Source organism: Theobroma umbraticum, unplaced genomic scaffold, assembly GCF_002168275.2.
Source record: "Theobroma umbraticum cultivar Fairchild unplaced genomic scaffold, ASM216827v3 scaffold_51.0, whole genome shotgun sequence".
Classification (NCBI taxonomy): Eukaryota; Viridiplantae; Streptophyta; class Magnoliopsida; order Malvales; family Malvaceae; genus Theobroma; species Theobroma umbraticum.
In genome coordinates, this window is record NW_018397260.1 from 8235452 (window position 1) to 8259546 (window position 24095).

At 35.3% G+C, this 24095-nt stretch overlaps 3 protein-coding genes across 6 annotated transcripts; 2 read left to right on the plus strand and 1 right to left on the minus strand.

Annotated features, from left to right (window-relative positions):
- The first annotated feature begins 1440 nt into the window (after positions 1-1440).
- LOC110416140 (Transcription elongation factor (TFIIS) family protein) lies at positions 1441-7007 on the plus strand. 2 transcript variants are annotated; one of them, XM_021427994.2, is made up of 2 exons: positions 1441-1767; positions 3451-7007. In XM_021427994.2, exon 2 carries the CDS (start codon positions 3558-3560, stop codon positions 6630-6632), a length of 3075 nt encoding a protein of 1024 aa, XP_021283669.1. In that variant the 5' UTR covers positions 1441-1767; positions 3451-3557; the 3' UTR covers positions 6633-7007. The 2 variants fall into 2 exon arrangements, with proteins under 2 accessions (XP_021283669.1, XP_021283668.1); XM_021427993.2 differs by having other exon boundaries at positions 1441-1762; positions 3451-7006.
- A 435-nt stretch (positions 7008-7442) lies between these two features.
- On the minus strand, positions 7443-13821 carry LOC110416144 (DEA(D/H)-box RNA helicase family protein). Of its 3 annotated transcripts, XM_021428000.2 has the most exons (19): positions 13407-13818; positions 13140-13319; positions 12987-13055; positions 12782-12888; positions 12396-12474; positions 11840-12013; positions 11342-11490; positions 11155-11250; positions 10689-10791; positions 10452-10514; positions 10184-10245; positions 9941-10037; positions 9433-9551; positions 9314-9356; positions 9003-9104; positions 8751-8849; positions 8592-8675; positions 8058-8332; positions 7443-7753 (listed from the first exon to the last, which is right to left on the minus strand). In XM_021428000.2, exons 1-19 carry the CDS (start codon positions 13704-13706, stop codon positions 7738-7740), a joined length of 2217 nt encoding a protein of 738 aa, XP_021283675.2. In that variant the 5' UTR covers positions 13707-13818; the 3' UTR covers positions 7443-7737. The 3 variants fall into 3 exon arrangements, with proteins under 3 accessions (XP_021283675.2, XP_021283672.2, XP_021283678.2); XM_021427997.2 differs by having other exon boundaries at positions 8592-8849; positions 13407-13819; XM_021428003.2 differs by lacking the exons at positions 7443-7753; positions 8058-8332; positions 8592-8675 and having other exon boundaries at positions 8950-9104; positions 13407-13821.
- Positions 13822-18240: 4419 nt separating this feature from the next.
- Positions 18241-22948, plus strand: SHD (Chaperone protein htpG family protein). Its single transcript, XM_021427996.2, has 15 exons — positions 18241-18397; positions 18493-18604; positions 18706-18859; positions 18949-19029; positions 19218-19329; positions 19436-19562; positions 19649-19787; positions 19956-20073; positions 20245-20447; positions 20566-20781; positions 20896-21061; positions 21219-21363; positions 21522-21672; positions 21826-22230; positions 22443-22948. The coding sequence occupies exons 1-15, from the start codon at positions 18331-18333 to the stop codon at positions 22713-22715; spliced, it is 2469 nt and encodes an 822-aa protein (XP_021283671.1). The 5' UTR covers positions 18241-18330; the 3' UTR covers positions 22716-22948.
- Positions 22949-24095: the final 1147 nt, after the last annotated feature.

A 24095-nucleotide genomic window follows, 5' to 3' on the forward strand; every position in this document is an offset into this window, starting at 1 on the left:
GGAAAGCAAGTGGAGCTTGCTTTTGATTATTGGGTCTGTGGACTCACTTGGACTGGGTTTTAAGCCATTTACAATGGGCTCAACAGTCCTAGCCAGTCGGGCCAATCTGCGGAACCTTTTTCTTTTTCTTTTTCTTTTATAAGTTGACGTTTGACCTTACCAAGGGGCACCATGAGATTTGGGGAAAACTTCAAACCCGATGATTAATACGTTCCTGAAAATTACGCCCGGTATGTTGGTCCAGTGGTGAGCCGAGGTGGTCCATGAACCCAAAAGGCTGCTGATGTTGCCTTTTTCATTATACTTTAATGTTAATTTAATATAAACTTTTTTTCGTCAAAGTTGCCATCATATGCTACTTTCCTTTTACAAGTTTTTGATTAGAACTTTTGTTTATTAGATTCTAAGCACCCTTTAATGGTCAAGACTCGGATCAATGAGTGGGGGATGTGTGACCGCACCCAAAGGTCTTAATCCACAATTTTACGTTGATTACCTCAAATCTTTTCGCTCTTATCTTTTTTACTTTCTTTCGTCACCCTCCTTTTTAGTGATCTTGTCATCCCAATATTATGGTTTTTACTCTCTTTTTTTTCTATAATATCGGATCAAATCGAAAACTACCACACCTTATCTTGAAAAGATTTTGTAAAGAATTTCAATTTTTTTTGAATGAGTAAAAAAAAAACGAAAACTTGATATGGTTTAAAATTTTGATTAAATTTTTTATTATAATTTGTATAAATCAAATTTAAAAATTTTATCAAAATTTAAAAGAATAAAAGTTGATTTATATGAATTATAAAAGAGATAATATTTCAATAGAGACTAAAAAAAAGTGAAAGATATAACCTAGTCAGTTATACGAAAAAGAAGAAAGAAAAAAAAATCAATGATGAAAAGAGATTGGGCCCTGAAATTGATGGACTTTTCAATCAGTGGGCTTCATCAAACATGGGGCTTCGTGCAATCCAGTTTTAAGTTTCTAGTCCACATATAGTTTACCACGGACTCGAACGCAGGGAATTCCACTCTTCCCTGCGATGCGCAGAACAGTCACACGTGTAAGCGACAAGTGACTCAAAACGAACATCGGGACCTCGGTTTGACGGTGACAACAAACGATAAGCTCCTGCTCCTCTCCTTTTCAAGGGCTTAGACCTTGTCCACCCTCTCTCTCCTCCCCTCTTTCACCCAAGCTCATCATCAAAAAAAAGGCCCACAGTTTTAAAGCACACCCGAATTGACTGTTTTCGGGTGAAACTCCTGTCTTTTTTTATATTCCCCCCTTTTTTAAAATAATAAATCGAAGCCGGTTTGACCAACGACCCGACCCGGATAGAGTTTCTCACTCTCTCACACGCCCTGCACGTGCCAACCCCTGAACTGGGGAAACTAAAACGAAAACCGACCCGAAAATTGACAAAGTAAAATCAAAACTAGCAAAAACCCAAAAAAGAGTTTTTTAAAAAAAATAAGAGGAAGAAACGTTGCTCTCTCTCTCTCTGGTTCGAAAGAGGCTTCACAGAGGACAAAAGCGAGGGTTTTGTGAAGAGAGAGAAACCCCCCTTCAAATTGAAAGCCCTAAAGAGGGAAAAACACTATCTCCACTGAGAGAGAAAGCTCATAGAGAAAGGAGGTAGAAAACAGAAGTGGGAATTTTTTTTCAGAGAGAGAAAGAAGTGCGGTGTCGTCTGTCTATTGGGCCGGAGCTTCAGAGCTAGGGTTTCGGTTTTCTTTTTTGGAAGCTTTTTTGATGAAGGTGAAGTACGTGTCACGCTTGTAATTATTTCGATTTCGTGCATTTTTTTTAAAAAAAATTTTTTGGGTTCTCAATTTTATTTCCATATTGAGGATTAGCGTTATTAAAATCAGCTATATTTCTGCATTAATTGCGATAATCTTAATTAAATTCGATATCTTTTAAATTCACATCACTCCTTAAAATATAGGGCATAAAAAAGGTTAGGGTTTTGTCGTGCTGTTTCTTCTGATTTTTAGGGTTAGATCTTCTCTGTGAATGTTAATTGCTCTTTCTTTCCCCTGTTAACCGCTTTAGAGCAAATTAGAGGAACTATTTCATTGTTCTTTCGGGGTGTTTGGTACGTTGGCCTACAACTTATGAGTACTGAGTAGGTTTTTTTTTTTTCTCTGCTATTTTGCTTTGTTCTTTTAATCCATTTTAGGAATGAAAATCAATTTATGTGGATATCAAATAAGTTTCTGTTAATTCTGAGTCTTTAAAAAGCTTGAGATTTCAGTATGTTATTTTATTTCAGGTGTTGAGGAGTGCCGTCATTTTTGTTTGTTAAATCTGTTTTTGTTTACATTTGATAATTGTTAGCATGATCAGCTTGCTTGGAAGGTATATTACAATGGTTTTAGCTAATTTTCTTTTTATTTTGATGATGATAATCATCAATTATTCTTTTGAAGTAAAGGAATTTATGGTTCTTTATATGAGCATTTTCTAGGGATGGTGGGAATTTGTTGAAGGCTTCAAATGGCGGTTATATTTTTTTGTGAATCAATCTATTCACCTTTCCTTTAGGGGAGGAGAGTCGATACAGAAATAAGGATAAAATTTAGTACATTAGGAGTTTAACCATTGATTTTTTTTTTCTTGTACATTTTGGAGATTACTTTGCTGCTACAGGATAGAAGGTAGCCTTTCCCATCCCATAAACTTCACACCCCTCCTAGTTGAAAGTTTCAATAACTAACAGTTGCCCTGGCTAATGGTGCTTTGGTGGCACTAGCCTTCACTTTATTTTTTCCACTGGTTGTTTGACAAATTGTCCTCTCTTTGACCCACCAGTCCAGAACCTCCTTAGAACCTCCAAACTTGGCATGGCAAGTGGTGTCTATAACGTGCCTATTGTTACCAATATGGCATGCATTAAAATTCACATAGCAAAAACTTGTCTTCATTGCAGCAAATGGGAACAAAAAAAGAGTGTAATTTGTACTCTGTTTTGTTATCTTTTGAGGGCTTTTATTCTTCAACCTCTTGTACATCGCACATTCAAAGGCATGAAAGGTAATGGCTTTCAATATATAGATAATTGCATGTTTTCTTTATGATACTAAAATCAATCGATAAGTAGGTGTAACACTTCACAATTGTAATGAAAATAGGGGCAAGCTGAATCAAATAACTGTGGCTACTGTTTAATGGATATCTACAGAGAACAGCTGCTCTCACTTAATGCTGCCATATTGAATTAATATTTCTGTTCATGTATGGAAGAATGTTTGCAATACTATGTAACTAAATATTCTTTTCAGGAGATGTGGTGCTGTTAATATATTACTTGAACCCTGTCTTATACATAGCTATGCTGCTCAGTTTGATGTAACTTGTGCATATTTTTGGCATCATAATTGATAAAGAACTTAGTATCAGAAATCTGGAGCAGAATTAACCATTTATGTCTTTCCATTTTACAGGTCTCTTTTTAGATAGTCTTGAAGCTTCACTCCTGTTCTAGATGGAACAAAAGTTCTCAGCATGTTACAAAGTTTTCTGTGTTTGGTGGTTTTGCATCTGAAGCACCATGACGCTGGAAGATTTTTTTACCCTGACCGAGATGAAAGATGGGCTCACAGCCCCTTCACGAGTTGAGGAGCTACTAACTGTAATGAAGAAGGAGAAAGATTCTGTTGTGAAAAATGTCAGTGATGCAACCAGGCAGTGGGCTGCTGTTGCAAGCACAATTGCTGCCACAGAGAATAAAGATTGTCTCAATCTTTTTATTCAACTAGATGGAGTCTGGTATCTGGACAGATGGCTGAAGGGTGCTCAAGAATTTGGTAATGACTCAAGTGACAGTTTTGTGGAAGAATCAATTACTGCACTCCTACGAGCACTTGAAAAGTTGCTTAGAAATAATGAGAGGTCTATTTCTTCTGAGATCTGGATTACTGTCAAGAATCTTCTTGGCCACAAGAGCTCTCGAGTTCAGGATGGAGCCAGATTGCTCTTTGATAACTGGAAAAGAAGTAGAGTTACTGATGATGTTCATAGTGGTGTTGGTAGTGGTGGACATTTTTCTGACTATGGGATTTCAGACAGTGTAACCGTTACTGGAGAAAATAGTAGGCCAGAATGTTCTGCCAAAGAAGGTCCTGTTTCAAGAGGAAGTACTGATGAAGAAAATGCTGGAGCTGATGCTGCCAAGAATGAAAACCTTCCTTCAAGTAGCCTAGACGGTGTTCAGTTAGAAAGTTCTAAAGAGTTACACAGTGAAGCTACTAATGATGAGCTTCAGTCCCACATAAATGCAGACTGTGCAGACATGGAAAACAGATCTCCAAATCATCTGGCCTCCTCTTTAGTATCAAATCCAGCTCAAGAAAACTCGTCCATGAAGGAAGATCTCCCAGCAAAAACTGTGGAAGAAACTGCTTCCCTTGAGGTGTGCAGTTTACCAGACTCAAAGCAAGAAAATGTTGAAGTTTTGGATGCTCAGAATTTAAATGAGTTATCAAGTGATGAAAAGCAGAAGTTGGATATGACAGTTTCTTCCTCTAGTACCGTGGAACATGTACTGGTTTCTTCTGGTGCTGGTGTTGGAAGTGCTCAGGAGGCTACAAAAGAACCTAATTCACAAAAGGATGCTGAACCCAATAACAGTGATGCTCTTAAATCTGTTGCACTTGGTGGCGAGAGGACACCTGTATCTGAGACAAAGAAGACGATGGGTGATGCGGGGGTTATAAATCATTCAGGCAATGGTTCACAGCTATTCAAGACTGCAGGTCAGGACAGTGAGTCTCATTCTGGCATGTTGCGGAGCTCCTCTGACAATGAATTTATATATAGAAAGCCAAAGGATCTGGTGGCCACTTTTTCCAGGATGGAAGGCATTGGAACAACAGATGAAAATAAGGAGAATTGTGGAGTTGAAGATTTGAGGGGTGGTTCCAAGTTTACCCGTGGTCCTGATGTGATTGATAAGAGAATGTCTGATATTGAGCTTGAGTATGGTATAGTTGATGCTCTAGAAGTTGCCCGACAAGTTGCTCAAGAAGTGGAACGAGAAGTGGTAGATGACAGGGAGCCTTCATGCAGCTCTTCAGAGAAGATTTCAGAAGGTGGAATTAGGCAACCCAGTACCCCAGACTCCATAAATGGAAAACAAGACCTACCCACTGAGGTCATACCAAAAGAGGTGTCAACTGGACTCAATCAGTCTGCTGAAGCATGTACTGAGGGGGAGGGGCACATAATTAATTCAGATAATCCAGACAATGAACCAGAACATGACTTGCATGACTTGGAGTCCTCTCAGGTGACTGTGGCTCAAGAACCTGAACCTAACACAGAGAAAAGCCTATGTGATTTTGATCTGAACCAAGAAGTTTGTTCTGATGATGTGGAACGTGCAGCAAATTCCATCTCCACCCCCATTTCAGTGGTTTCTGCTTCAAGGGCGGCAGCAGCTCCTGGCTTACCTGCAGCTCCTCTACAGTTTGGGGGGGCTCTTGGATGGAAAGGGTCTGCTGCCACAAGTGCTTTTCGCCCAGCATCTCCTCGCCGAAACTCTGATGTTGATAAGACTTTATCCATTGGGGGAACAAGCAGTGGCTCAAAACAAAGGCTAGATTGCCTTGATTTTGATCTTAATGTTGCCGAGGCTGGTGATGAAAAAGGTGCCGAACTTATGTCAGGGAAACAGGTTACAGCCTCATCAGGCCTCCACTCTGCAGAATCTTCACTGGATGTGAGTCCAAGAAAATCCGAGAGACTCAAGCTGGATTTAAATCGTATGAGTGATGATGGTGATGCTCCAGCATTAGATACAAGATTAGAGGGACGACTCTTTTACAACAGGAATGGGCATCGTAGCCCATCACCTGCCTCTTCATCATCATCGATGCAGCCTTCTCTGAGGAACATCGATTTGAATGACAGACCGTATAGTCACAATGATGCTTCAGAATTAGGGCTTTACCATGGTAGATCTTCCCGAAATGTAAATTTATATGGAGGGCCTAAACCAAATGATCCTGTTATTTCTATAATGGGAACTAGAGTGGAAGTCAATAGGAAGGAATTTGTTCCTCAGGTTGCATCCTTACCAAATGGCAAGGCTCTCGAGCCTGCAACTGATGCAAGCATCACAAGAACTGGAGGTTTTATGGGGTTGGGCCCCACTGTGTCGTATACACATTCTCCTGCTTTTAGTTATAATGGACTGACTATGCCACCAACAGTGTCCTTCTCTCCTGCGATTTATGGGGCTAGTGGCTCAATCCCCTATATGGTCGATTCAAGAGCGCCTGTTGTGCCCCAAATTATGGGTTCTACATCAGCTGTTCCTCCACCTTACTCTCAACCACAGTTCATTATGAGCATGAGCAATGCACCTGTTGGTTTAAATGGTTCAGGGTCCTCACGGCCTAATTTTGATCTGAACACTGGTTTGGCAATTGAGGGAGGAAATAGAGATTCCATGGGTGTAAGGCAGTCTTTCATGCCTGGTCAAGGCAGGTCAATGGAAGAGCATTTGAGGGCAAACTCACAACCCTCCTCGAGTTCTGCAGTTGGTGCAAAAAGGAAGGAACCAGACGGTGGGTGGGAGCCATACCAGTTTAATTACAGACACCACCAATTTCCATGGAAATAGTAAGTTCATATTTATGTTGCTCCTTCCTCTCTTGGGATCATTTCATAAGTCCAAGCTAATTGATGCTTGCATTGCCAAAGATACCTGGAAAAATCAAGGGCCGATTGGCTTTCGTGGGAGGGGAGTTTGAACTGAATAAAACAGGGGAATTATGAATGTAACATGATTCATGAGATTGATTGCCGAAGGGAGGGTAAAATTAGGTTTAATTGTTTTAGTTTTTGGCTTATTTTCTTGTTTCCCTTTTTGTGTTCCATAGAAGGCCATTGCAACCATAGAATGCTTGGTACATGTAGTTGTAACTTATTTTCCATATATGTCAAAGAAATTTAAAGAAACTGAGCTCTTCTACTAATCTTTTTTCTTCTTTTGGCAAACAATTTTGGTTATTAACATGACAGATTTTCACACATTTGACTGCTTGAAATTGGCGCATACTGTGCTTCACATTGTCTCGTTTCAGTTTGTCAAATTGTTCTCTGCTCTTTGGATGCGTTTATTTATTTATCCTAAAGCACTGAATACTGCTAAAACAAAGAAACAAACCGCTATGGTTTTAGCAGAAACTATAGGAAAAAAGGCAAAACAAAGCAAAATTATAGACTAATGAACTAAATCTCCGTCACATTTATCTTTTTGGTTTCTTCTATGCAACGTCCACATAGCATGCATCGATCCTCTTTTCGAGTTACGAGATGTTTTGTTAATACAATTCTTATTGTAAAAGCATTTTGGATTTAGACTGGTATATGTTGGGCTATTGCGAAACATGCTTCCCCATGAAGGCCGATGGGTCGACTTCAATACCTATTTGAACAAAATTGATTTTCATTGCAGATGTAATCGTCCGTTTGGTTCTATGAAAACAAACGCATTTTCGAAAACATTTACATTTTACAATGAATACCTTGCAGTATTTGAAAGCTAATTCTATAATGACAGTATACAACACAGACATCCTCCTTCTGCCTCGTCATCGGTGCAGATCCTGATCATTGTCGTCACTTCTGGCAGTGTCTACTGACTGGACCATATGACCCATAGCATGCTCCCACCAGCATAAATAGCTGCAAACTTTGGTACCCAGTAGGTAGTCGTACTTGTGCTACCTGCGCTTGTAACTGGAAAAGAAATAAAATAATCCCATTAGTGAGAAACAATATTCTAGCATTTTGAAATGTAGAACTGATACCAACAATAAACAAGCAAACAATAAAATACAAGGAAAAGATTTACAATAATACCATACTAAACTGCCATTCGGTAAATTGCAGAAGGTACTTCGGCAGATTTGATAAATGACCACTACTAGTGTAAGACCCCAATTGAGATCTCCCAATTGATTTCAATGCAGAAAAAAGGTTCATATAGATCTTCGGAAAACAAGTCCGAAAAATGATAAGAGAAATATATCATGTTTCATACCGTGATTTGCTCTTAAATGAACTCTTGGACTTTTTCCTTCCTGCACCACTAGTACTTTTCTGCCTTTTCTCACTCATGTCATTCTGGAATAGCTCCCGCATCTCTTCAGTCCTTGATTGAGTTCTTTGGTTAGCATGCTTCGATTTCTTGTTGGATTTCTTCACAATTTTGCCAGAATCTACAGCCTTCTTTACAGCTTTTACAGCTTTTGCTCGCCTGTAAGCCAAGTCAACCAAAGATATCCCTTCCTTCTCTTTCTTATTTTTTCCACTACCCTGCAGTTCTCATATATGAGTACCACATGCCACAATGAAATTAAAAAAAAAAAAAAACTAGGTAGCCATAACACCAAAAAAAAAAACAGATAATTGAACAGTAAAACATGTTTCAATGTTGAGCAAGAAACTTGGGGCAGCAGTCAATTTTGGCAGCCAAGAAGGAAAAGAGAAACCTAGATGAAGTGCATATTTAAAAGCATATGCTTTATACAGCATAAAAATGGATTTGATTTCCAATAAAGGAAGAGATGCATACTTCTGATTCATTCATTTCACTTTGATCCTCCAACATTTCTCTCACTGCTTCCAGTTTTCGACGTTTCTTCCGAGGTAAATTTTTCTGTTCAATAGATGTTAGCAGTGTGCACCATGCAAAAGTTATAAAAGCAAGTTTGAAATGAGAACACTGTACAACCTCACGCTCTCGTTTCCTTTTTTCCTTCATCTTAAGGTCCTCCGCCTGTTGGGCACTGATGACAGCATTTGCAGAACCTTTTTCTGTTTCTACAGATGCCTGTCAAATGATATAATGCCATGTCATCAACAAAACTCTGTCATATCACATTAGCTAAACATGCAATTCTATTAAATACAAATTGTGTATGCCCACTTACGGACTAGGGACAGCAATACATGCAAATCAAAACTCAAATCAAAGATTGCTTGCCTTTGCTGCCTTTGCTACAAGCTTTTTCTCCTTTTCAGTCATAAACCAGGTTCTTTTAGGTCGTGCGTAAATTTCATCCTTATGTGTGATCATATTTTCAGCCTTGTGTCATGGAAGCACAAGAGATTACATATACTAAACAGTGCAGTTAAACATGAGAAAACAATAGGCTCTGATACAGACAGCCATTGAAAAATTAAACATATAAACTGTCAAATAATAACATAGAAGTGTGGAATCAGTAGAAATGTAAGGCTATATTTTCTGAGACATCTAAGTAAAAATAGCTTGAATCAGTGCAGATCAAATACCTTTGTTGCTTCCATTTCAGCTTTTCTTAGGGCTCGCTCTGCCCTGAAGATAATCATAATCTATCACAGCAGTACAAAGAAAACAACAGAAATAACTTTGAAAATGAAAAAAACCAGACCTCTCCTCTTCAATAACTTCAGCCACTTTGTCTTCCATCTCCTCAATTTTCTGAGACCACTTAGCAATAGACTGCTCTGCAACAATCCGACTCTTCAACTTTGAACCTACTCTCTTTGCCTATCAAATTTGAACACCCAATATAGAGTTACAAGCAAGAGAAATTTCAAATTTCTGATAGGAAATGTTTCAACTACTTATTCCAATAGGGGGAACTGTTTTAGATTTGTTGATGCAATCGAACTTTAAGAAAGTATTGGAGTCAAAGCAAGATATTTTGGCCTTAAAGCATCTTTTAAATTTGAAGTTTCATAATCATAAGTAATCTTTTTATTCAGGACATCATAATTCTTTACCACCACAAGAACCAGCACTAATAACATGCATAATCACTTCTCATACCAAAACTTTCATGAAGCAGAAACTAAATGCTCTGTGTCTAGGATCCAAAGAAGCAGCAAATAAAAGTTAAAACAGGCCCATTACAGACCAGGAACAATATGACTCACAATTGCTTTCAATAGAGATCGATCATTGTCAGTCACAAATGTAACAGCATATCCTTCTCTACCTGCTCTTGCTGTCCGACCCACTCGGTGAACATAGCTGCATAAAGAAAAAAAAAATAACAGAGCCATCCGGTCGCAAATTGAGCATCTTGCACATTGAAGAAAAGAAATTCCAAAGAATTTGTTCATTAGAGAAAGATAGTCCATGCTGGTAATACATGCTTCTAAGAGTGTGGATTCTACCTCGTAATATCTCGAGGACAAGCATAATTAATAACTGTCTCAACACCAATTATATCAAGTCCCTACAATTACAACCATTCAGAATGAAGTGTCAGGAGATAATACAGCTAGAAGTGCCGAAAGTATTGGACATATTGGGACATATGCATGTAATTATTCAAGACTTAGGAGTTGACCCTTTACAATGGCAAGGATCTATCACACAAAGGCACATGGCAGTCCCAAACTTTTGAGGACATTGGAGATGGGTTTTAGAATATCTACTTACTCGAGCAGCCACATCAGTGGCAATTAAAAAATCAACTTCCTGCTTCTTAAAACGTTCCAAGGCCTACATGAACAGCAATCATTGAAAAGTAGATAACCAAAATGCAGGGGAAAAAGAAGAAAAAAAAGAAGCCCAAGAAACCAGGAAAAGCATTTTTCAAAGCTACTCCAATACCTAATAAGAAGCCTCACCCCCAAAGGGAGCAAGTACTCAGAAACACCTATAGAATCTACTTACATCAAGGCGCTGGACTTGAGTAAGATCTCCATGAAGCTCAGCAGCTTGAAGGCCAGCCAACTGAAACAAAATCTTCAACCTGTGTGCAGCCTGCTTGGTTCCACTGCCAAATGAGATGGACTATCATTTCTAAAGTCATATAATTGACAAAGTTTGACGACAAGGTTGGCAGCTTTCATGGACAGGATGACCAAAAAGGATGAAAAAAGGGTTTGACCAGTGATTTAGGGGGTAAAGAACACTCGTCAGCACAAAACCTGGTTATATTTTAAACTGAAATAACAGAGTAACAAATCATATTTTCAGTATTGATTCTAAGTTTTTCCTCAGAAGTAAGAACAAGTGTAGTCAACCATAAAGAAACAGCAAATTAATGAAATGTGACATTAGTATCAAAACATCTGAGTATCCTAATTGATATAAATAGTCAAATCAGCACGATCATCTACGTATGTGTAATAAAGACCTGAAGATGATCACTTTGGATGTGAAAGTCTTTGAACACAATGACAGAAGAACTGCTTCTTGATTTACTTCACGCATTCGACGTATCCTTACAACCCTGCACAAGTAATATTAATGATAACATAGTCAGAATATAGAACAGTGGAAAACAGCAAGCAAAACAGACTGAAAATTAATAAGAAATTTACTCCTCAGTCAATGTTGCTGGCCGTTTTGCTGATGGATCAGCTGAGAGACGCAAGGGTCTGGTCAAAGAAAGCTTGACAAGCTCATCAACTTCTTCTGTCATTGTAGCTGAAAACAGCATAGTCTGTCTCCTTTTAGGACAAAGACGGGCCTGTAGATAAGTTGCAGCAGATCACATACAAGTGAAAAGAAACAAATTCAATTCAAAGCAGGTAACATAAGTAGGTAGATTAGTAAGTGAAAATTATTGCTATTAAATGAAAAAGGAACTAGTTCATCTACATATTTCCATTTAATTACTCCTGGCAGAATAAACTATTACTGCTTCCAAAAGGGATAGCAGCTTTACCTCAGCATCCTACTACGTCATAAGAATTATACAAAGCCCGTCAATTTAGGAAGTCAATAATAAACCACTTGTCCACGTCATTTAATGAATTCAATATATTCACTTATCATTACAACTCATATATAGAAATAGATATGTAAGAAGGAGGTACCAATTCATGAATTTCAGCACTGAATCCAAGCTCTAGAAGACGATCTGCCTCATCAAGGATCAAAACTGCAAGATCGTCCAAATCCACAGACATGGAATTGCGTAAATGGTCTATCATGCGTCCAGGAGTAGCCACAACAATGTCAGGCATTAATCTCAAAGCTGACTCTTGTGCCTAGTATAAAGACAACATCAAAGAATAGAGGACAAGATAAGCATAGAAATACATATAATTATTTAAATTGGTAATATCAACTTTCAAGTAAGCAGGCTGTATAAGAAGGGCTCTGTATTCATCTGAAAAAAATATCCTTTTATTTGTCATTACAAAAGTTTCAATGATATCAGTTACAGAAACCAGGCAAAAGGTTCAAAAAGTTAAGAAAGGGGTGATTAACATTTATTGACTGAAATAAGTGGATGCAATATTAACTGAGTTAAAGACAAAGAAACACATAAAAAGGAGTAATGAAAGCATCAGAGGAATATCCTTTTGCCAGGATCAAAGGTGATTGCAAATTTAGCCAAGTAAGGATGGAAATCTCAACAGGTCAAACCTTTAATGATAGCCCACCAACAACCAGACAACATCTAATATCAGTAAACTGAGCAAGTTTCTCTATCATACTGTGAACCCTGAAACATATGAACAAGAAGTAAGATTTACACCTTAATGAATCACCGCAAATACAAATTAAAGATATTTATAGTTTTCCATAAAGCTTGAAGCCTAAAAAGATTTAACTGTAAAGCCTCACAAATTTTTGCAATAAACTATCCAAGTATGCAAATCTACAAACTGATATCCACTAGCTCATGATAACATAATTGCATTAGCAAAAGTTCTAAATTCCCTTACACAAAGCCCAAACAAAGCATAACCACAATCCCGAATAAATCTGTGATAGAACAAGAAATTGTTCAAAGTATTATGTCTACTTACTGCACCGCCAACTCTCTTGCCGGAGTAAGGATAAGAACCCGTATTGCTGAAATCCGTTTAGGACGGAATAGCAGCCTTTCTAGTGTAGGTAACGCATAGGCAGCCGTCTGCATAAGGATTAAAAATTTAAGCATTTGAAAACAAATCAAATATCCAATCAAAAAATTAGCGGAATAGAAAGCGATGAAGATCAAAAGAAAAACACCTTCCCAGAACCAGTAACTGCGCTGCCGCATATATCGCGCCCGGTCAAGGCTAAGGGTATACATGCAGCCTATAACAGAAATAGGCAAACGGTTCATTCGAGAAAACTTAAATAATGAATTAAAAATTTATAAAATGAAGTGAAAATGGAGACCTGGATAGGCGTAGGCTTAGTGTAACCCAACGCCTCACAAGCTCGAAGCAAAGGGCGCGAAAGATTGAGCTCCATGAAAGAATTTGCATGAAAGGACGTTCCTTCGGATGGCGCGAAGAACGATTCACTCTCACCTGCATTGCTCTTTTCCTCATCATCATCTTCTGATCTATAATCCACCTGATAAATAGAAAACAGATATTAATCCAAAACAAAACGAATTTTAAAATTTAAAAGTCAAAGAATAGAGCAATGAGAGAGAATTACTTGTTTGTCGGGTTCGGAATCGGAGATCTCCTCTTGCTGCTCTGGAGCAGAGCTTTGTTGGAGGATTTTGGAGATTTTGAAATCGATGGAGGTGGTTCCACGGCGTGCGTGTTCTTCTGCTACGGATTCGGAGAAAGAAGCGAAGTCCCATGGTGATTGAGACTTGCGTTTCGGTTTAGAAGGTTTCTCTTCTGCTTCTGCTCCTTCTTCTTCCTCTGCTTCTTCATTGTCTTCTTCCTCGGATTCCTCGAACTCGGGTTCTTCATCGCTGGGTGCTTCGAATATGAAACTCGGAGCCATGAGTAGAATGCGGAGCAAGCGAGTTTCGTTCCGCGGTGTGGAAGTGGAATTTCTGACCGAGGGAAGGCCAAATGAAGCCAGAGACGTTAACGGTGTCTTTGATTTTGCTTCAGGACTAAAACCCATAAACCCTAACTTTTATGTAATACGCGTCGTTTTAATAATTGGGTTGGCTCAGAATGAGCTGATAGCCTGGTTAGATACAGGTCCATGAAAAAATTTGGATTTTGGAACTTGGACCGCAGAACCTAACCATGGCCCTCTGGCTCATACTGAATCAGATCTACCTTCTGATTTTTTCTTTTTCTTTTTTTTTTTAACAACTTATACTTGTTTTTCTTATCTGTTTCTACATATATTAAAAGTTACCTCTAAATAGGCTTATTGGTTGACACTTTATAACTTAATTATTTGGCTCTATTTGAATTGAATTGTCTCCAATACATGTGTATTATTTTGTTATTTATTGTCTTTAAATAGGCTAATTAGTTGACACATATGCAACATGTTTGACAAGTGGTAACTTGATTTGGATTGAATTGTCTCTGAGACATATGTAGTATTTTGTTATTTTTTGAAAGTGTTTATTTGATTTTTTTCACGGATGAAGTTTCGAGTATTTTAGAATATATTGAAGGTAATTTTATTTGTTTATAATTTACTTGCTTATCTTTTATTGGTGTTTTGCAAAAATATTTTGAGGTTTGCTGTCTTCTCATAAGGTTTTTATGGAGTTTCGATATTTTAGAGAATGTTGAGGGTTTTTTGGTCTTTTACCCCTTGACTGTCTCATTTTCGCAAGGAATATAGCTGTCTTATCAAAATGTTACATGGGCACCTTTGTTTTTTAAGGAGACAATGATTTTTATGGACTTCTGGACATTTTACAGGCATTTTGGTTTATTCATGTGAACTTTTTTTTTTTTTAAGGATATGAAGTTTAATTTTCAATGAATTATTGATTGTTTTGAGTATTTTTACTTTGATAAAATGTCTTATTTCAATAGTTTTATGTTTTTACTTATATTTTAATGTCAATATATTCATAAGCAAGTTTAAATTAAGAAAACTTTTATGTCTATTAAATACTATAATTTCTCTGACATATTTGTGATTCATTTTCCCTTAACGAGATAAACTATTTTATTTAAGTGGTTTTCCGTTTCTAAACATACTTTATTGCTTTTGTATGAATGTTACTCTTTCTGTTTGATGTTATTGGACTTCTAAAATTGATGACTAGAGTTGAATAAATAAATTTGAGAAGCGTAATTTATATATAAAAAACCCTGAAGTAAATAATAATACTAATAACTATATTCACTGTCATCTCTTAATTTTTTTATTTTTTTTAAATCATATATATATAATTTAAGATATATATTTTTGTCATTCCTAATTAAATTAAACAACTTCTTTTGGAATAGCAATAAGATTCTTAGCAAAACCATTAATTAGTTTAGGTTCAATTTCTCCTGAGCTCTAATTTTTAAATTTTTTTCTTTTTTTTATTGGCTAGATTTTTTTTATTATGCTTTTTAATAATATATCAGGAGTCTCACAGTCACTTCTCACATATAAATAATTTTTTTTCAATTATAATAAAATGGTATTTTATTTTTCTTTTTTTTTCTCACTCAATTCCTTATATTTCCCTTTAATAACAACTACCACTTCCTCTAATTAAAATCTCATGTTTTTATGCCCCTCTTTCTCTTCCTTCTTTCACTTATTTTACTTTTAAAATATTTTTTCAATTTTAATGAAATGAGATTTTATTTTTCTTTTTTCTTCTCACTCAATTCTCAAGATTTTCCTTTAAAAACAACCATCACTTATGTTTTTGTGCCCTCCCTCTCCATCCTTCTTTCACTTATCTTATTTTACTTTCCTATCCTCCTTCAGAGTTTTCCGATAAAAGGAAAATAAAAATATATTTATATTACTCTAAGCAAATTTTAAAAATTTTTTTATTAGATTCAATATCATGAAATTCATTCAAATTGAATTAATAAAGCTGAATTTATTACTTTGAAAATTGATTATACGTTAATTAACTTCTCAAATGATTATAAACCAATATTATTCACACCATTTAAATACTGAGATAGCTTCAAGTAATAGAATCAACTTAATTTTAATTTATAATTAATTTTATATTATACTATTTTAAATTTATATACAAAAGTTTTGCAATCAATTATTTAAAAAAATTTACACTCCCGAGAACGCGGTTACTCTTCTACTTATTCATAATTATCAACAAACTTAATTTGATTAATTTCTCCATTATCTTAAAAATTCATTCACTTTCCTCAGTGTATTTACGTTTAATAGTTATAAAGAAAAAACACAATCTCGAAATCGTCCTTTTTTTACTGTTCAATCCCATATATCATGTTAATTAGTTACTTTTACGGGTAAAATTATGATAATTCAAAAGCATTTAAGCTAGAAAAATCAATTTTTTTCTTAAGTAGTAGGAGACAATTAATTGCTTGTCGGGTTCAGAATCGGAGGTCTCCTCTTGCTACTCTGGAGCAGAGCTTTATTGGAGCTCAAAACCTAATGATGGGCCTGTGCTTCATATAGCCTATAGCCCATACTGAATCAGATCTCACTTCTTGGTTTTTTTTTTTTGGTTGTTTTAACAACTGATAATTGTTATTATTTTACTAATAAATTACAAGTAGAATCATCGTAATTAAAAAATATGTAAACTATAGACATTTATTTTTTTAGTATTGTTTTTAAATCAAATATTATTATATTTTTAATAAAAAAATTAAAATATTTATTTTAAAAATATTATTTTACGTATTTATAAATGACATTATTTGATTAAAAGATAATTCAATATGGTTTTGGGTAAGTGTATTTGGTTTATACACATAACTTTGTCCCTCTCCATAAAAAAATGGAAACACCTCATTCCTTTCCTTTTATTAGCCGGGATGGCGGGTCTTTTGAACAAATCATTGCACCAATTTCTTCAAAGAAAGTGCTAGGACACTAGATGAAAAGACTACCCCGATCAACACGAGTCATTAGAAGGCTTGAAAAGCGAACGCGATGAAGACTTTGACAGATATGTAATTGCACTTGCTGAGAATCTTCCACTTTTCGACTTCTTTCCATGGTGCCAAAATCATGTGGTCGATGACCCCAAGTCATAAATCATGACATTAATTTTTTAAATAGACTTAAATTTATCTTTAGGCCATGCTTATGTTTTCTGCTGAAGAGAAAAATAACACAAAATGAAGTAACTTTGAATCAAAGCAATTTCTTTTTTTATTTTAATAATATTTGTTTTTCGAGTATTAAAATGATATCTCAGTCGGATATGGAGATTGAGCCTATCAAATAATCCCCTCCATGGCCTTAGGCCATTAGCTTTATAATTTTATTGAAAAATAAAACAAAATATTTTTTCAAAAGCTTAGTATATATATAGTTTTCTAAACCAAAAGGAACTAAATTGTATCCAAATCTCATCCCCCAGTAAATTTCATTTATTGTTTCAATTATAATGTAAACTTATCATAAAAGAATTATGTTATATTAACATAAAATAGGAAAACTTGATATATATTGGTTTTAACAAATATATACTGAGCTGGTTGATTTGTTAGATTTAAACTCCTCAATTTTTTTTAAAATTTTAAAAGAGAGTGTTATTACTCAAATTTCAAATTTTATTTTAATCCGATTTCCTCTTACCTTTAAAATGTTGTATCTTATTTAAAACAATTTGGTTATTTTTTTAGTATTTATCTTTTATATTTATCTTAAATTTTATATTTTATAATTTTAAAACAAATAAAAAAATATATTTACAATTCCATCTAACACAAAGTTGAAATGCTACTAATCATTATTCTCTTAAAAGCTCGTATAACTTATTATGATTATATGCACATTTATTGTTTCAAGAATTATTCTAAACATATAATGAGAAGAAGATAATAAATCAATGGTTAATCATTCATAAGTATGGTGAATTCAAGAATAAATATGGTATACTAGTTTGACTCTCTAATTCTTATGGGTAGATAAATGATCAATGACATTTGAAAAGGGAAAAATTTACCGAACTTAAAGCAGGAAACTATAGTCCGTGGTTGGAGTACGGATATTCCCGCCACCAAACATGCCCGTAGAACAATCTAGAAATTTTAATTCATCCACGTCAAGCGAGGAATTAACATCCAATCGTTATACGCCACGTTTCCAAAATCAAAACCGCTAAATCATCCACCGTTGACGATCTATCGGTCAAGTGGGCTCCAGGTGCCGAAGTCTTCTCGTGGGGCCGGCCATAACACTCGGCTTCTCCACGTCGAAGAGACAAAGAGAACCCAATAAAATTTCTCCACGTCCGATGAGCAAAACTCTTAACCGTTCGATCCTCCATGCTGGCACCGCTAACCAATCGAAACACTGCTAACAACAGCTTCAGTCCCTAGTAGTCCAATCCACGCAAGGTCTAAAGCTTCCCCATGACTAAAACCTTCGCTATATAAAAACTCGCGAACCGACTCAACATTTCCAATAGATAACCAAATCTTAACTGATTATTCCACTGAGTCGAAGCTACTAGTAAAAGAAGCCGAAGCAAACAATGAGGAAGTGGGCGATCCCTTCCGCTTTGATTCTTCTTTGCCTTCTCAGTCTCCTCTCAGATCAAGGCTAGCTCACGTGTTTTATGTTTTTCGTTTCCAGAATTTTTTTTATCGATTATATTAGCTTTCGAATGCTGAATCTGGATCTACGGTTGTTTCAGGGAGAAAAGTACAAGCAAATGCGGAGGAAGGAGCCGTAGATCCTCCAAAAGTTGAGGAAAAGATCGGCGCTGTGCCTAACGGTTTACAAACTGATTCTGATGTAGTTAAAAGGTTGGTATGGTTCTGTTTTAGAATATGCTGTTCATTACTTTTTAGCTTTATTTGTTATATTCTGAATCTGTAAATATTTTCGTTTCTTTTTATTTTTTCAGAGAATCGGAATCGATCTCTGCGAGATCGCTTCGCAGTAATGCGGAGAAGTTTGAGTTCCAGGCTGAGGTGTCTCGGCTTATGGATATTATTATCAATTCTCTTTATAGCAACAAGGATATTTTCCTGAGGGAGTTGATATCCAATGCTTCTGATGTATGCTTTCTGTCTTTCTTTTTTGAATTGTTTTGAGTTATTATTTTTGAACTTAATTTTTGAATGGATTTTTTCTTTTTTAATTTTAGGCGTTGGACAAGATTAGGTTCCTTTCACTCACAGACAAAGAAGTTTTGGGTGAAGGTGACACTGCCAAGCTGGAGATCCAGGTTAGTGTTACACGTTAGAACATTGTGTTGTAGAATATTAATATAGAAAACTCGGTTAACCAATAATTTTAGGGAGAATTACTATAATGCTGTAAAATGAGCATGTAAATGGAGAATTTGTGTCAATATTGATGCATGTAAAGAACAACTGTATCTTGTTTGAGCCTTACAACGCGATGGCATTGCAGATTAAGTTGGACAAAGAGAAGAAAATTCTTTCACTTCGTGACCGAGGTATAGGAATGACCAAAGAAGATTTAATCAAGAACTTGGGAACAATTGCGAAGTCTGGAACTTCTGGTAAGTGAGTCTTAGGTTTATTTGCTTCAATTGCTATTGTTAAAGCAGAATAAAATTTGATTCAAGTATTAATGACATAATAATTGATTTTTTCTTTTGTATGCAGCATTTGTTGAGAAAATGCAGAGCAGTGGAGATCTTAACCTGATTGGGCAGTTTGGAGTTGGATTCTACTCTGTATATCTGGTGGCAGACTATGTTGAAGTCATTAGTAAACACAATGATGACAAACAGTGAGTCTTCTGAGTTTAATGTAGGTGTTATAGAGGTGTTTGACTGATCATTAAATAATTATTGATGAATATCTTTTGATTTTCAGATATGTATGGGAATCAAAGGCTGATGGGGCATTTGCAATATCTGAGGATACTTGGAATGAACCACTGGGACGTGGTACTGAGATTAGATTGCATCTCAGGGATGAAGCTCAGGAGTACTTGGAGGAGGGAAAATTGAAGGTTAGTATAGCTTAAGTCTTGTTTGCGTACATGACCTTTATTGTAGGTCTCCTGAATTTATTTGGGAATTATTTGATCTGTCATGCATCCTCTGTATTTTTATCTTCATAAACTTGTAGTTTGATGGATTATAGGAATAATAAAACATGCTGAGGTATTTGTCTGCAGGAATTGGTGAAGAAATATTCTGAATTCATCAACTTCCCCATCTATATCTGGGCAACCAAAGAAGTTGATGTTGAGGTACCTGCCGATGAAGATGAGTCAAGTGATGAGGAGGAAACTTGTATGTATCACTGAAAGCCAGTCTGTTATTGTTAATTTAAGACTTGCTGATATGGTTTTGTAGCCTATTAATCTTTATTTAGACTTGCTGATACCATTTCCTCTTAATGCTATAATAGGAAGCATGTTCTGATCATCTTTTTGTTTTTATTCTTTTTATTGCTACAAACAGCTGATAGCACTTCTGACGAAGGGGAAGATGAAGATACTGAGAAAAGTGAGGATGACGGCACTGAGAAGAAACCAAAGACAAAGAAGGTGAAGGAAACTTCTAATGAATGGGAGCTTCTGAATGATGTGAAAGCTATATGGTTGCGCAGTCCAAAGGAGGTGACAGAGGAGGAATACACAAAATTCTATCAGTCTCTAGTGAAGGTAGTTTGCCATAAATTTCCTAGGTCCAGAGTGCTGAAGAACACCGTAGAGAAGTTTCTAACCTTCTCAAAGTATAATTTCTCCTCATTTATTGTTGTATATTTGTGTTTCTCTGCAGGACTTTGGTGATGAGAAGCCCTTGGCCTGGAGCCACTTCACTGCAGAAGGTGATGTTGAGTTCAAGGCTGTTTTGTTTGTGCCTCCTAAGGCTCCTCATGATCTGTATGAGAGTTATTATAACTCCAACAAAGCCAACTTGAAGTTGTATGTTAGACGAGTTTTTATCTCTGATGAATTTGATGAGCTTATACCAAAGTATCTTAACTTTTTGAAGGTAATTGAAGATATTCTAAGTTCTTTTAGTTGACTTGAATCTGCACTAATGAGGTTTTTGAGACATATTTTCTGGTGATCTGATTGGTTTTTCAATGGATAATCCGTCGAGCAGGGTCTTGTTGATTCTGATACTCTACCACTCAATGTATCACGAGAGATGCTGCAAGCCCACAGCAGTTTGAAAACAATCAAGAAGAAACTCATTAGGAAAGCCCTTGATATGATTCGTAAAATTGCTGAGGAGGATCCTGATGAGTCCAGTGGCAAAGATGAGAAAGGCATGTTATAACTGCTCTTTTATACTTACTTGGAATTTGATTTACTAATAATTCTCCAGACTATAGCCTAATGACTAATGACTTTTCCAAAATAAAACTCTTTTATTCCAAGTGTTTTCTGGGATAGTATTGGAGCTGAATATTGATGGTGATGCAGAAGTTGAAAAATCTGGCACCGACGATGACGAGAAAAAGGGTCAATATGCTAAGTTCTGGAATGAGTTTGGAAAATCCATTAAACTTGGTATCATTGAGGATGCAACCAACAGAAATCGCTTGGCAAAACTCCTTCGATTTGAGAGGTGTTTGACTTGATTTATGTTTTTTCCCCTTAGCATTTAGTTATTGAGGCAATCTTTAATTTCTTTGACTAATGGCGTATGCCTTGATTTATGTTTCTTTGACTAATTTATTGAGGCAATCTGCTTGTAATGACTAATGGTATATGAATTTCATGCAGCACCAAGTCAGATGGTAAATTGACTTCACTAGATCAGTACATCTCTAGAATGAGAGCCGGACAGAAGGATATTTTCTACATTACAGGCACCAGCAAGGAACAGCTGGAAAAATCTCCGTTCTTGGAGAGGCTTAAGAAGAAAAATTATGAGGTACTGCAAAACATTTGCCATTAACTTCGATATTTACATTTTACCTACTTGATTCAAAACCATCCTTTTCACATATTTTCTTCTATTTACTTTATTTCTCTAATATGTGTTTGTCTTGTTTTCTTATGTGATAAATGGCCTTTCTTGTTGCAGGTTATTTTCTTCACAGATCCTGTTGATGAGTACCTGATGCAATACTTGATGGATTATGATGGCAAACAGTTCCAAAATGTATCCAAGGAGGGCTTGAAAATTGGGAAAGACTCAAAGAACAAGGAACTTAAGGAGTCATTCAAGGAACTAACCAAATGGTGGAAGGGTGCCCTTACAAGCGAGAATGTGGATGATGTGAAGATAAGTAACCGTTTGGACAACACTCCTTGTGTGGTTGTTACATCAAAGTTTGGATGGAGTGCTAATATGGAGAGAATCATGCAATCTCAAACCCTATCGGATGCTAGCAAGCAGGCGTACATGCGCGGCAAGAGGGTGCTTGAAATCAACCCTAGGCACCCGATCATCAAGGAGCTTCGTGAGAGAGTTGTTAAGGACCCTGAGGTACGTACATATGTAAATAGAAACACGCATGTTCAATGACACTGTGTTCCAGGGGCATGAATGTGTAGTTTGTATGGATGAACAATTTACCATGTCCCAGTTCTGAAACTGGGATGTATTCTGGTCCTGCATGCACTCGTTAACCAACTTGTAGGAATTAAATGCATTTAGTTAGTCTCTATATATAACAAAATCATTTGCTGGATTTTCAGGATGAGGGTGTGAAGCGAACGGCTCAGCTCATTTACCAGACAGCTCTAATGGAGAGTGGCTTCAATCTACCCGATCCCAAGGATTTTGCCTCACACATCTACAGCACAGTGAAATCTAGCCTAAATATCAGTCCCGATGCAACCATTGAGGAGGAGGATGATGTAGAAGAAACTGAGACGGAGACAGAGACAAAAGAAGGATTAGGCAGTTCAAAGGGCGAAGCTGAACCAGCCAGCAATGAGGCATACACTGATCTCAAGGATGAGTTGTAGATCGTTTGAAGCCTCGGGATATGTTTTTTATTTTTCCCTCTCTACTCTGATCTCTTAAGAGAACCTGAAGAAACTGCATCATAATGCATTTTAAGTCTGAAACTTGGATCAAAGAAAACATTAGAAACTAGAGTTAATGTAGCCATAGTTGCCAGGAATTTTGTCTTTAGCCTCTAATCTATGTCGAGGGGTGCTGAAATTAAAGCTGTGTGCAATTTTTATTTCTCTTTTAATGCGTGTTAATACTTTTCAGATTTTCAACTATTTATGGTCGTTTTTTAACAACTTCGTTTGATGTCAACTGGGGCGAAAGCCTCGAGACTCCAGAGGTGTTCTAAATTTATTTAGAGCATGTTAGGTTTAATTTTTTTTTAATTTAAAAGTTATTATAAAATTTTATAAAAAATAATTATTTTTAAAATTAAATTAAAATTGTTTAGTAAATTTATTTTTTATATAAGTTTTGTTTTATAAATAAACTATTTGATAAAATAATTTATATAATTTTAATTTTAATTAAAAGTATCATAAAAATATTTAATAAATATTTTTTTATTAATTATTAATTTTTTATTTGAAATAAAAAATTAATTTTAAAAATTTGAAAATATAAAAAAATTATATAATATAAAGTTTATAATTAATAATAAATTATATAAAAAGAGATGAAAGAAAACAAAGAGTTGGCTAGTAGAATTTTTTAACTTTAACAATGAAGGAGAATTCAAAAAAAGAAAAGAAAAGTATAAAGTGGGAGTAATATTTTAGAAAAATTACGTTTAGCTATTAATGTCTTTATCAACAAAGTTTATCTTTATAAATAATATTATCTTAATAACTATAATTAATAAATATTATCTTAATTTTTATTTAATTTATCTTAACAACGAGTGACTTATTTGATTAATTATTTCAATAATAATCATCAAATATTATATTCATTATAAAAAAGTTAAAAATAAATAAACATCATATAATTGTTTTATCAAACAATAAATTGAGAAATATCAATTAATAAAGAGAGTTTTAAAAATAAAAAAAATAAAATAAAAATAATACCCGAATGTAGTTTTAAATTATAATTTTTTTTAAAATTTTTGTAAGAATATAAAAAAACTAAAATGATGATTTGTAGAAAGGGAGAAAGAAGAGGAAAATCGATTGGGAAAGAGGGATAGTATTTTTTGAGAGAAGAATTTTTTAGAAAAAAATAATTCTCAAGCTGGTGTGTTTTTTTCTTAAAAAAAAAAGAAAAAGTTTTTTATTGAATTTTTTTAACTTTTTTTCTAGATTTTATTTTTTAAAAAACTTTTTATAAAATTTATTTAATTTAATTTTTACTTTTAAATAGTAAATAAGTTTAAAATAGTTTAAATTAAA

What these genes read in the sequence shown, in the direction of transcription:
- LOC110416140 (XM_021427994.2), top strand. Translation starts at nt 3,558, where the DNA reads ATGACGCTGGAAGATTTTTTTACCCTGACCGAGATGAAAGATGGGCTC.
- LOC110416144 (XM_021427997.2), bottom strand. Translation starts at nt 13,706, where the DNA reads ATGGCTCCGAGTTTCATATTCGAAGCACCCAGCGATGAAGAACCCGAG. An exon ending in GTGCTGAAATTCATGAATTG is followed by an intron (nt 11,491 to 11,839) that starts GTACCTCCTTCT and finishes ACTTATCTACAG; the next exon opens with GCCCGTCTTTGTCCTAAAAG. An exon ending in GTGAAATGAATGAATCAGAA is followed by an intron (nt 8,333 to 8,591) that starts GTATGCATCTCT and finishes TGAGAACTGCAG; the next exon opens with GGTAGTGGAAAAAATAAGAA.
- SHD (XM_021427996.2), top strand. Translation starts at nt 18,331, where the DNA reads ATGAGGAAGTGGGCGATCCCTTCCGCTTTGATTCTTCTTTGCCTTCTC. An exon ending in TGATATCCAATGCTTCTGAT is followed by an intron (nt 18,860 to 18,948) that starts GTATGCTTTCTG and finishes TTTTAATTTTAG; the next exon opens with GCGTTGGACAAGATTAGGTT. An exon ending in GAGTTGTTAAGGACCCTGAG is followed by an intron (nt 22,231 to 22,442) that starts GTACGTACATAT and finishes CTGGATTTTCAG; the next exon opens with GATGAGGGTGTGAAGCGAAC.